Source organism: Podarcis pityusensis (genome assembly GCF_964106645.2).
Source record: "Podarcis pityusensis genome assembly, chromosome: 7".
In the NCBI taxonomy this organism is placed as follows: Eukaryota; Metazoa; Chordata; class Lepidosauria; order Squamata; family Lacertidae; genus Podarcis; species Podarcis pityusensis.
In genome coordinates, this window is record NC_138031.1 from 68202072 (window position 1) to 68214809 (window position 12738).

General features: G+C 49.8%; 1 protein-coding gene across 4 annotated transcripts in view; it reads right to left on the reverse strand.

Moving 5' to 3' along the window:
• Positions 1 to 4702, reverse strand: part of PHLPP1 (PH domain and leucine rich repeat protein phosphatase 1) — a 161318-nt gene extending 156616 nt beyond the window's left edge. For 3 of the 4 annotated variants that reach the window (XR_013988909.1, XR_013988910.1, XR_013988911.1), the window contains exon 1: positions 2863 to 4702. Coding sequence is in view for 1 of the 4 variants with exons in the window: in XM_081014598.1 (XP_080870724.1) it covers positions 2863 to 4492 (1630 nt within the window). In the remaining 3 variants the exon portion in view is untranslated. The remainder of the gene's footprint in view (positions 1 to 2862) is intronic. The other variant, XM_081014598.1, reaches the window with a different exon arrangement.
• Between the last annotated feature and the right edge of the window lie 8036 nt (positions 4703 to 12738).

The window sequence follows — 12738 nt, forward strand, 5'->3', positions numbered from 1 at the left end:
ACCTATCTCACAGGGTCGCTGTAGGGGTTAACGGAGGAGGGGAATGAACCACATGTTCCTTGGAGAATAAAGTGGGATATAATTGCAACAAATAAGCTCATCTGATTACCTGCTTAAGAAAGCTGGAGGGACCAGCCAGATGGAGATGTCAGTTGCCAATCTGCCATCCAGTGAGCTCCATGTGGTCGCGACTGGACCTGCGCCAGTCGCAAAACGCACCTGGCGCCTGGCTAATTTCGAACACGGCACCAAGGTAGTGAACATCCATTCATAACCCAGTTGATTTAACATGCTCAATTTAGGTTATTTTCGTTTCTATGTATTTGCCCAACTATCTTCTCTTCTCCCCCCAGGGCTCAATTTGGCAAGTCTTTAAGAGGCAAAGGACACAAAAATAATAATCACATTCAAGTCTACAATAGCTACTAAGTTAGCTTGCAAACACAACTGCTTATTATCACACCATGATTGTGACAATTGCTAGAGGATAATTGTTTGCATGACAGTGGGAACATGCCTGTTTACAGGCAACAACCTTGCAAGGTAGATTAGTCTGAGAAGGCTGGTCCAAGGTCACCCAGTGAGCTTCCCTGCTAAGCAGCTATTTGAACCTGGGTCTCTCGAGTCTTAGTTCCACTGATTCTCATTACATTCAAATGACCTTCACCAACTTCATCCTACCCTTATGTTACAAGACTACAACTCCCATCATCTATTGGTTAAAAAGATATGTCCAAAAGATATGGAAGTCATCAGGATGAGAAATGCTGCATTAAAAATAATAATAATAATGCAGATTACAGAATAGCCAGTATGTACTTGTACCTGCTTACGAAGAGAAGCAGTAACATACAGGGCCTTATTTAGATTTCAAATGTATGGATTCTATCCATGCCATTCACACACAATAGAAACTTGGAACCAAGGCTGTCTTCAGCTCCTGTTCCTCTACAACTATTCTCGGCCTACACAGAGCAGCAAAACATTTCCTTAAAAGCTGGCTTATACAACTGTTACGCATTCAAGCTGAAGACAGCTCAGCCAGGGTCTCATTTGGCCACCTGTCCAGGATGGCAAATGGTAGGAATGGTGATTGAACATCAGGGAGCTCACAATACGGACAAAAAGGGGCTGTCGGGCTACATTTGGCTTCTGCGGTATCAGGCCTGCCTGATATTCAAAGAAAGCAAAGCATATTTAAAAACTGAAATGGAAAAGCTGAAAAAATGCATCTGTCTGGAGACAGCTCACCTCACTCAGGTGGGTCCAGACTTTGCAGCTTTCCCACATTTTGTACGGAACAAGCAATACAAGGAAAGAGAGCTTCACCCAAAATGAAACACAGGGCATCCAATTTAACCCTGAAACTACAGCGCCTTAACAGAAAGATCAATTATGGCACAGCCCAGAGCTCCTCCTCTCATCCGAAAGGTCATTCAAAGCATGACTCACCTTCCTATGTGCACGTTTTCAAGCAGTAAAGGAAATCTATATGGCAGTTAAACATGCAACACTAATATAAATGTTGTTGACAAGACAGGAACTTTTGGGTGCTGTTATTGACCAAGTCCAGGCACCAAGACAAAAGCCTGCCTTCAGTCTATATTGAGAAGCCAATCTTAAACCATGCTAAGTGTAGAGAAATCTCAGACTTCATTGGACTCGCTCCCACAACTATGTAAAGAAACACAATCCCATACATATATCATGGAGTCCACTGGTTGAACAGACTCTGGAACTGGGCCTTAGATCTAGACGCCCACCCCATTACAAATAGGTAGAGAACCATACATTGTATACTCAGCAGATTAAGACATGTGATATTTCATTAATATACCGTACATGCAAATTTGCCCTGGAAAAATGATGACAATTCTGGTTAAGAGGAGATAACCCCCTCTTTCCATCTGACAAGACTCAGCGTTTTTTATTTTTGCTACAGCAGGTACTTGAAAAATAGCCACTTGATCCTATCACAGGTAGCTGAACAAAACAGCTAAGAAGCACAATGATGCCTCTGTGCGTAGCTTTTTTAAGGTGAACAGAAGAGGAGGAGAAAATGCTTCTACACAATGTTATTCTGATTCCAAGCATGTTTACGTGGAAGCAAAAACCCAGCAATTTTAAAGGACCTCACCTCCAGCATATATATTGTTCTAAGACTGTAGCATAAAGGAAGACCAGAGGACAACCTTTCCATGTTAGCCTGATGTACCTGAAGAGCACTTAAGCAGCAAACAGGTTTCAAGGTGAGCTGAGCTACAGTTTCCAACAGGTCCTCCCCAAACACCCCTTTTGCAACTCTTACCTCCCCCTCCCCCCAAGGCTATAAAACAGACTGGGGGAAATGACTCTAGATTCAGGTAGGTAGCCGTGTTGGTCTGACGCAGTAGAAATATATTTTAAAAAATTGTCCAGTAGCACCTTAGAGACCAACTAAGTTTGTTCTTGGCATGAGCTTTCGTGTGCATGCACACTTCTTCAGATAAAATGACTGGGGGGAAATGACTGAATGGTGTCAGAATCCCAAAACTTCTGACCTCCCAAAGCATGACAATGCCAAGGCCGGGAAACATTTGCCACCTTTGCAAGATGTGATCACACCCCTCTCCCCAAACCTCCCACACACACAGGCCTTTAGTTCATGCATCAATATTGTTTGCTCACTCCATCAATTAACCTGCAGATCGGGAACAGATTTTCACATTTTCTCCATTTCTGCAGCAGACCCTCATTTCTGAGGAAGCGCACCAAGGGTGTAGTAGGTTGGGTAGCATCCACGCTGTCCTGTGAACACGAAAACAAACATGCGCGCCTTTCACACACCCACACCCGGTCACACACAATTCCTTCCTCACCCACCTGCATAGAAGCGGATGAGGCAGCCGGTCTCCGAGTCCATGCCCTCCTCCTGCACCCGCCACAGGTCCCGGAAGCCCAGCTGCGAGAGGTAGTCGTTTTGGACCTGCAAGGGCTGCTCGTGAGGCTCCAGCCGGCGGGCGGTCTCCCCATGCAGCTGCACGTACAAGGCCGGAGGCTGCGGCGGGGAGGAGGCGGCGGCGGCATCCCCGGCGGAAGAGGGATCCCCTCCCGGCGCCTTCCCCGCGCCGGGGGACTCCCCCGCGGCTCTGCCCCCCCGGGGGTTCTCCGCGTGCGCCGGCGGCAGGCCGCCCAGGCGGGCCCGGCGGCTCCTGCCAGGCCCCGATCCGGCCCCTTCCCCCTCCGCCGTTGCCGGCCCAGGAGGAGGAGGGTCCGCCTCTAACTCCTCCGACGAAGACGAGGAGCCGCCGCCGCCGCTGTAGGCGTCCAGCCGGTCCGAGGTGCTCTCCGCGCTGGGGCTGAAGCTCTCCGTGTCCGAGCCCCCCAGGAGGGACGGGCACGAGAGCGGCGGGCCCGATAGGTAGAGCTGCGCAGGTGGCGGAGGAGGAAAGGCCCGCCCGGGGCTGCAGTCGGAGGGCGACAGGCAAGGGCGGCCACCTGCGCGGCCGTTCTCCCCGCCGCCGAGAGCCAAGCGCCCCGGTCGGGGAGCCGCCTCGCCGCCGCCCCCCAAACCGCTGGGGGTCCCCCGACGGTGTCGCGGCCTCCTCCCGGCCGGTATCGGGGTCAGGCTGCCAGCTGGGCAAGTCGAAGCCTCCGCGGGGCCGGGCAGCGCCTCTTCTGCTCCCCCGGGCTCGGCGGACGGGTCTGCCGCAAAATCGCCGTCCATTTCTCCTTCATCCTCCTCCTCTTCTTCCTCCTCTTCCTCCCCTTCTTCTTCATGGGGGCCGCGCGCCTCTGCGGTGGTTGCTGCCGCCGCCGCCGCCTTCCCCAAGACCCGGACGGCGCTGCTGCCCGCTCCACGGTGCCCGAGCTGTAACAACCGCGACGCCACCTCGGCCGCCGTCGTCTCCAGGGTGCAAAGCACCGGCCGCAGGTAGCAGCCGCCGCCGCCCCCTCGCTGCTGGTGGTGGTGGTGGTAGTAGTAGACATGGACGCATCCCCGCTGGAGGTCCCGTCGCACCCAGTCCCGCTCCGGCGGCTGCAGAGGCTGGAGCTGCCGGGGCGGCTTGGGCAGCAGGAGCAGCGCCTTCCGATCCAGGCTGCGGGTGCCCAGCGAGGCGGCAGCGGCGGCGGCGGCCGAGGAGGAAGACGACGACGAGGAGGAGGCAGCGGCCGAGAGGTTCCTTTTCAGCCTGCCCCTCCGCAGCAGAAGCGAGTTGGCGCCGCCGCTGCTGGGGACGGCCGCTGCTGCCGGAGTCCCGTTGGCCGCCAGCGTGAGGGAAGCCGCGCCGCCGCCGGCTCCAGCCGCGGCCCCTCGCCTCCTTCGCCGCTGCGGGCCGCCCCCGGCTACACCCTCTGCTGCTGCGACAGCAACGGCTGCTGCTGCCTCGCCGCTTCTCAGCGGGCCCTCGGTGCCGGCCTGGCCCGCGTACCCGGGCCGCTCCCGCTTGCCGGCCGTCGGGGCCGCCGCCGCTGCCCTGCTCCCGCGCTGAGGTTGCTGCGCAGGTTCCATTGTGGAACGCGGAGACACGCCGCGTTCCAAAGCGGCGGGCGGGGGGCGGGGGGAGCGCGATTATGTAGCAACTGCGAACATTCCGTCGCTGTCGCCGCGTTCCATTCGGCTCAAGCCCGCCGCCGCCGCCGCGCAGCTGCTGCCAGCGCCATTAGGGACTGGAGGGTGGGGGGAGGATCAGGAGCAGCAGCAGCAAGCAAGCAAGCAGCCACCGCCTCCTCCGCCTCCTCCTCCCACCCGGCCCGGCCTCCACTTCGGAGGCTCCTTATGAATATTAATTGCAGCAGGCCTCGTCGGAGCGGCGCGATTTTTCGTCTCTTGCACCCCGCCTCCCAGTTCCCTCTATTAGCAACGCCTTCTCAATATTCATGAGGAGGGGGGGTGACGCCATCCCTCGTGAGGTAGCAGGGGGCGGGGCTCCGGCGATAAACAAAACGTGACAACCTGCGCCGCTTTTCTCTCTTTTACCCACCCACCCACGAGGAGGAGCGTGGGAAGCCCGACACTGCCGGGAAATGTAGTCCTCGGGCCCGGAGAGGCCTCCGCGAGAAGCTACCAGCTGAGACTACATATCCCACAAGGCACCGCGCCCTACCCGTCGGGCGGGAGACGGGCCTCTCCCGCCCTTGCTTGCTCCTGCCCGCTGTTGCAGTTGCCCTTGACCCCCCCCCAGGCGTACCTGCCCGTCCTTAACCTTTGCGTATCATTGCATAGTGAGAACTTTTGCTTTTAAACGAGCATACGAATTAACCTTTGCAGCGAGACGCTGTCAAACGGGCTCGGCTAATGCATGCAAGCTAGCTCTGCCGTTGGCTGTGATAACTCCACGGGTGAAACGCGGAATCAGTCCACCTGCAAGGGAAACTTTTTGTTTTTTAATACTGCTCTTTTGTGCGCATGCATATCTGTGCAAAAGAGCTGTTTTGATTGTAAAAATGGAAATAACAACAAATGTGCCTTGAGCAGCTGGTTGTGGGGAAAGGCAGACTGTCCTTTGGGCTGATGGAAACAAAATGGAAGTAGAGGCATGGAGGGAGATAGCACCCAGCAAAACATCACTACAGGCAGGGCTTTTTTTCTTGCAGCCAGAACTCAAATTACTGTATCCGTCAGGAGAGCTGAGTTGGCCTGGCCCACCTCCTTCCAGAGCTAGCAAGCCCCACCTTGCCTGGCCAGGACCCAGGCCTGTTACACCTTCTGGGCTTGATGAGGCATGTGACCCCCACCTGGCCTGAGCCTACTCCAGCTGAGGAATCAGGCAACTCCTCCCCAACCTAGCGAGCCACAGCTGGGCTGTGGGTCCTTGCCTGCCTTCCCTCAGAACTGACAGCTGTAAGTTCTGGAATCCTGAGGTCAGGGGTGGTATGTCCCCTTTTGCCACTTAGGGCAAAACTGGAAGTGCCACCCTCCTCTGTCACACCAAGGGTTTTCAGGGGCGATTCCCAAACCACCACAGCACATTGGCCTACTATAAGTAAGAATACCGTATTTTTCGCTCTATAAGACGCACCACACCACAAGACGCACCTAGTTTTTGGAGGAGGAAAACAAGAAAAAAAATACTCTGAATCTCAGAAGCCAGAACAGTAAGAGGGATCGCTGCACAGTGAAAGCAGCAATCCCTCTTGCTGTTCTGGCTTCTGGGATAGCTGTGCAGCCTGCATTCGCTCCATAGGATGCACACACATTTCCCCTTACTTTTTAGGAGGGAAAAAGTGAGTCTTATAGAGCAAAAAATACTGTAAATGTTCTTATGAGCCCACAATTATGGAGGAGGAGGAATTATTAACCACTCTGATTTAGTTTTCTTCTGCAGAGGATGCATTCAAACACTGTAAAAAATAAATCTTTCTCAGATGTAAAAGCAAAGTGTGTATCTGTTTCTAAATTAAAAAGGATAATGCATGTCAGGCATTAAAAGTAAGGAAAACACCGGTTTACAATCAACACATGTCCTACCATTAGGTAGGGTGGTTTGGAGTACCATGGAAGGGCCGCCAAAGATTATTTACTAAGTTTCTTGCTGCATTTTTCTCCAGAGAGAGAGGTACTTGGATGATTTTGTCCAGCCCATGTTTCTCTGTGTGTGTGTGTGTGTTGTGATTTGCTGCTCCTCCGCAAGCAGCAAAATGTCTTATCTGTATATGTGCTTTTTCCCCCTTCCCAAAGCAATGACAGGGAATTACTTGAGCTGCTGGAAGTCACCTTGCCCAAGGCCATCCTCAAAGTGCAGGGAGCTAGAGCTAGGCCTGCTCCCACGTTCCCAGCTAGCATTATCCAAATGAATGCTCCAAGTTGATAATGTGAATTTCAATGGGTTGGTTTTTTGTTTCTGTTCTATTAACATATAGCCATGGTGGCACACTCCAAGGTCGCCAGATTTGGTAACATCAGGATTTGTTTGCAACATCTGCAGAGGTCACTGAAACTCTGTATTGACTTCTCCACACTTTATTTTGCGATCGGGAAGTCAGGGCAAGGCTGCAAGGCTGGAAGGGAACAGAGGTGGGACAGCTAAAATCACTATGAGCCTGCCCATATTATTAGCCTGAAATGCAGTGAGGCCATTTCGCCCCCGCCATATTTGCAGGGTGTTCACATCAGAGAGGGGGAACGGACATGCAATGTCTCTTAGGGTATGTTCACATTATCACTTACTCCACATCAAATTTTCTAATTGGATTGAAGCTGGTTTGAGGGGGGGAAATGCGTCACACAGCAATATTCGTTAAGAAGCTATAGGATCGATGTGTATTATTTCTAACATCATGTGACTGGGACTTCTAAAATTATCAGTGGGAGCACACTGGATGCGGAGAAAGTGATTTTGTGAATATACCCTGTATCTGTTTCTGTTACAAAGAACATAGGTTGTATTTTTAATGTGTTTTCTCTGGTCAGAGTTAAGCACCCCTGCCACTTGCTCACAGATTCCCTTGAGAAACACATTTGTCAAAATAATGGGTGGTTCTAGGTCCCATGGAACATGGTGGAACTTACTCCCCAGTAGGTCCCATCTGCACTATACAGTTAAAGCAAAACCATACCAATTTAAACAGTCATGACTGCCCCAGATGAAACCTGAGACTTGTCGCTTGCTATGGATGCTGAGGGGACGCGGGTGGCGCTGTGGGTTAAACCACAGAACCTAGGACTTGCTGATCAGAAAGTCGGCGGTTCGAATCCCCGCGACGGGGTGAGCTCCCGTTGCTCGGTCCCAGCTCCTGCTAACCTAGCAGTTCGAAAGCACATCAAAGTGCAAATAGATAAATAGGAGCCGCTCCGGCGGGAAGGTAAACGGCGTTTCCGTGCGCTGCTCTGGTTCACCAGAAGCGGCTTAGTCATGCTGGCCACATGACCTGGAAGCTGTCTGCGGACAAACACCGGCTCCCTCGGCCCATAGAGCGAGATGAGCGCCGCAACCCCAGAGTCGGTCACGACTGAACCTAATGGTCAGGGGTACCTTTACCTTTTCCTTTATAGATGCTGAGAAATCTCTATTCCCCTTGCAGGGCAACAATTCCAAGTTCCCTGATAAGAGGGATTGACTGTTGCAAATTGCACTCTTTAAAAGATTAATCTTCAAAATGCAGTTCATTCTTTGGGTATTTATGTGCCATGAGTCCCTTTTCAAAAACAGGGTTCTCAAGTTTGCAGAGGAGAACACTTAGTAATACCTTCAGTATAATAGCTCATCCACCTGAAAACCAGCAAGTAAAAAGTATGTAACTACTAACAGCTTCAAAAATCAAATCAAACAAATATAGTGTTACCCCAACATTCCCATCTTTCTCCTGTTTCAAAAACAGCAACCATAATATTTTCCCGTTATCCCCAGTAACTTATTTATCACACTTAAAACTATAAAAATATTGTCTAAACATAGAAACAATCATTATTTGTCTTTTCATATTTAAGTGGGTTATTGCCCACAATCCTCATGTTCTTGTCCTATATCCCCTGCTTTGCTATCTCCTCCTTGTCTTATTTTTAGATTATAAGCTCCTTGGGGCAGGGAGACGTGCTTGCTTTATTTTTGTGAAATTATCGTTTTGTGGGGCGCTCTTTAAACAAGTAACGACAGCACTACAACAGTGTCATATAGGCAGATAATACTGCTAATGTTTGACATCTGGGGTGGGTGCTGTGCTGAGATCTGGAATTGTCTCAATAAACCTTGCACAACCGCCCTGTGAGTTTAGGCAGTATTGCTATCCCCAATAACCCAGACTGGGGAGGATTGCTGACTAAGATAATGGTGGCTCCTTTAAGATCACATTCTGTGTTTGGGTCTGAACCGAGATTTGGAATCAAGGACTAGCCGGCTCACATTCGCACACACCTGACTCAGCCTCTGCAGAGATGCTGCCAAATAGGGACTCCGCTGATTTACCCAAGCTCTGATGTTTGTGACATTTAAGGGGTGCAACACTGGATCAGTCCACCACCAAAACAAGTTGAAGGTGTTCAGTTGCGGTTTCGATTTAGTTCAGTAGTTTCAGTCATGTTACGGTAATATTAATTTCAATACAGATGATTCAAACCTGGGGTGTGTAAAGTTCAGTTGAGAATCAGAGGTGAAATACCTCTGTGGTTATTACTGCACAATCCTACATGTGTCTACTCAGAAGTTAAGTCCCACAGAGTTTGGCTGGATATGCATCATATATTAAAAGCACACAGACACACACAGAGAGAAAGAGTTTATCCCTTACAGAGCTAAAATTACAGCATCCTTATCAAACTACAGTTCCAGTCATTATTATTATTAACTGCGGGGGAGAATGCTTTAAATGTGCTCCCAGGTAAGTGGGTGCAGGATTGCAGTCTTTGCCACTGTGCAATACCAATTCATTGGACCAATGAATAAATATTCCCTGTTGCTCTTTTCCCTGCACTACAGGATCAGTCTTTTATTAATGACTCTCTCAGTGCAGTCTTTCCAATACTAGCTGATGAATGAAGGAAAATTGCACAAACTGCGCTAATGCTAAAAAGAAAGGCAGATAGACTTACTTAGGTTTAGCTCACAGATTAGAATAAGCCCCGTGTCACATGAGCCTGAATGTTATGACAGGCTTTTTGGTGGTATGTCATATCTTTACCCAACTCTATTTTCTGTATCAGCATCACCACAAATACCCCTCAGGACTATCCCTATCATTAGGCGGAGTCAGGCCGCTGGTTTTAGATGTCATAAAAGGGCAGCAAATTCTATTCCATTCATAGTTGTTGCATTCTTACTCGCATGGTTCTTGTGCCAAACTCGGGTGCTGTGCTACTTGACTGACAAGGAATTTGCCTCAGGCAGCAAAATGTCTCAGGCATTTTGATACGTTTTGTTTCGCTTTTAAGCACCTTATTCTGTATTCACTGAGAAATCTGGCATTCTCTAGGGCAGGGGTAGGCAACCTAATGCCCGTGGGCTGGATGCGGCCCAATCACCTTCTAAATCTGGCCCGTGGACGGTCCAGGAATCAGCGTGTTTTTGCATGAGTAGAATATCTTCTTTTATTTAAAATGCATCTCTGGGTTATTTGTGGGGCCTGCCTGGTGTTTTTACATGAGTAGAATGTGTGCTTTTATTTAAAATACATCTCTGGGTTATTTGTGGGGCATAGGAATTCATTTATTCCCCCCCCCAAAAAATATATAGTCTGGCCCACCACATGGTCTGAGGGACGGTGGACCGGCCCACAGCTGAAAAAGGTTGCTGACCCCTGTTCTAGGGTCATTTCAACCATTCCCTTTATTCCCTCTAATCTGAAGTACAAAGCACATATCATCCCAAATTGTTTTCTGCTGTGAGACTGACGAACTTGCACCTGGTGCTCATGCATCTCACTTCAGGGAGATTCTTGTCTTCTGCCTCTGGGCAGAGTATATACCAGAAGTGCAAGAAGTGTTGAGTTCCTCCACATCCCCCCACCATCTGCAGAAGATTCATATGGAATAAGTTATTCATTCATTCATTCATTCATTCATTCATTCATTCATTCCCAGTGGAGTCTTTTTTTCGGCTCAACAGTCACATTTCCTTGTGGGCCACAGGCCACCACCTTTGTACAGTGGAATATATTCCATCAAAACACAACAGCCAGCCGTTTCTACACCAGTGGAAGGAGCAGAGATGGATGCCAGGGAAAAGACAAGCAGGTTGTCAGAGGAGAACTCAGCCCCGGTGAAACCAGATAGCCCAAGCTGGACACCATCAGATGGAGAGGCACTTCTGGTGCCTGCCTTTGTTAGCAAGGAGGCCTCCCTCCCAGAGAGGCATCTGGGGAACAGTCTGGCTTCAAGCCATCTATACTTCCAATGACGTTATGAAAACCACACCAGCCACAAGCAAACTTTGCAGGGCATCCTCTACAAGAGGAGTAGCTGCTTAATGGCCCAGTCCAGAGGTTTGGGATGTAAAACCTGTGATTAGTGGTGCCCACCCTACTCTTCCAAAGGAGAGTTCATGGGGTGTGCCAGCGTCTTAGCTATACCAAGTATTGCTATTACCCTGGCTTGCTTCACCGACTTGTAACCTGCAGTCCCGCACTGGGATGCTGTAGTGATTTGCTCAATAAAGCTTTCAAAGCTGCTAGACGTGGTAACAAGTCCAGTTTCAAGCTAGGTGAGGAGAGCCAGGACACTCTGCCAGAACTGGTCCATGGCACCTTCCTGTCCAAGATCAAACGGTGCCACCTCTCAGTCACAGCCCAACTCACGTTGCCCCTTTCAGATACACAATCCTGCCTTCATCTGTTCCCCTCTCCTCCCACCTCACCTAGATGCCTTCCTGTACGGCATGTGCAGTTCTGCACACTGCCAGGGGGCATTCAACCTACACAGGACTTGACTGGTGGGAGGTAGGATGAAGGCATCGCCTGTCACAGAAAATTGCTGATGTGTTAACCAAACTAAACACCAATGACAACAGGTTATCAGGTAGATGATACTGAAGAAGCATTTTCTGACGCTATATTGTACAGAAGTGTGCTAGGCAAACTAAACTTCATTGCCAGATGTTCAAGACCTATCCCTCCTTGGATTTTCACACACATCCTCTCAGAGCTTTGCCACCAGTCCCTCTCTGCCCCAGAGGCAGGGGAGACCAGCAGCAGATCTGGGCAGCAGAAAAGCCTTGTTGCTGCTTGCGGGGAGCTGCCTGAGGCGGCTGCCACATCACACTTAATGGGCAGGCCAGCTTGGGTCTGGAGCTGATGGGGGTAGGCATCCAATGACCTGTGGAAGGCCACAGGTTCCCCATCTCTGGGTTGACCCAATTTTATGGGCTTTCCCCTTGACCAAGATACCCCTGGTTCATTAGCTCAAACTGCCTTTTGAAATACTGGAGGGCATCACAGAGCCTTTTCAGATCTTCCTCCGGAGGAAGCCGGAGGGTTTCACTGTTCACAGATTGATTAATAACTGCAGCTTCTGCTTGTAGCTGCGTGCATCTCCTCCTGCCGACGATCATTGTGTAAGGCTGCAGCAAAACATTCTGCCAAATGTTTGTTCGAAAATGCTACGTTCTGTCCTAAAGTGAGAGATATTGGCAACAGGCGAGAGACATCATCATTACAGGAGACAGAAAAGAACCTTTTTCTCCAACGAGCCTTCCGAATGCGTTTTCAGCCAGCAAAGCAAAGCTGACTGTTATAACAGTTAATGCAAAGGTTGGCTGCAAGGCTGAAGTCACTTATTTGCAGGAGTAGTAGCAACACTGAAATTGTAGGAACCTCAAAGTTTGCTGGCAGGAAGAAGAAAAATACATCACCACCTCTCCAGTGTCACACTTTAGTTATTAGGGTTGCAAGCTTTATCCATCGGTTGGCCAGAGCATGGTGCTGATAGCACCAAGGTTGCAGGTTCAATCCCCGTAAGGGATAGCTGCATATTCTTGCATTGCAGCGGGTTCGACTAGATGATCCTCAGGGTCCCTTCCAACTCTTTGATTCTATGGCTCTATCTAAAGCTTTACTTGATTAATCACTTTTATCAGTGGGACTGAAATTTCCAAGCACACTTGTTTATATTTTGGTTGGAGTGTGTTAACATCACGAATGATTCAGAATGGTATGTTAAAACCAACCTTCTATCAGCTGACCACCTAGTAATCAAAAGTTGTTCCAAAAAGGCACCTGAAACAGTTTTTATAATGACACATAAATACATTTCGATTTAAGGATTAACTGACGAAAAGGCAATTGACTGGTATACGGGGGGAAATTAATCACACACAACCCTAGTAATTA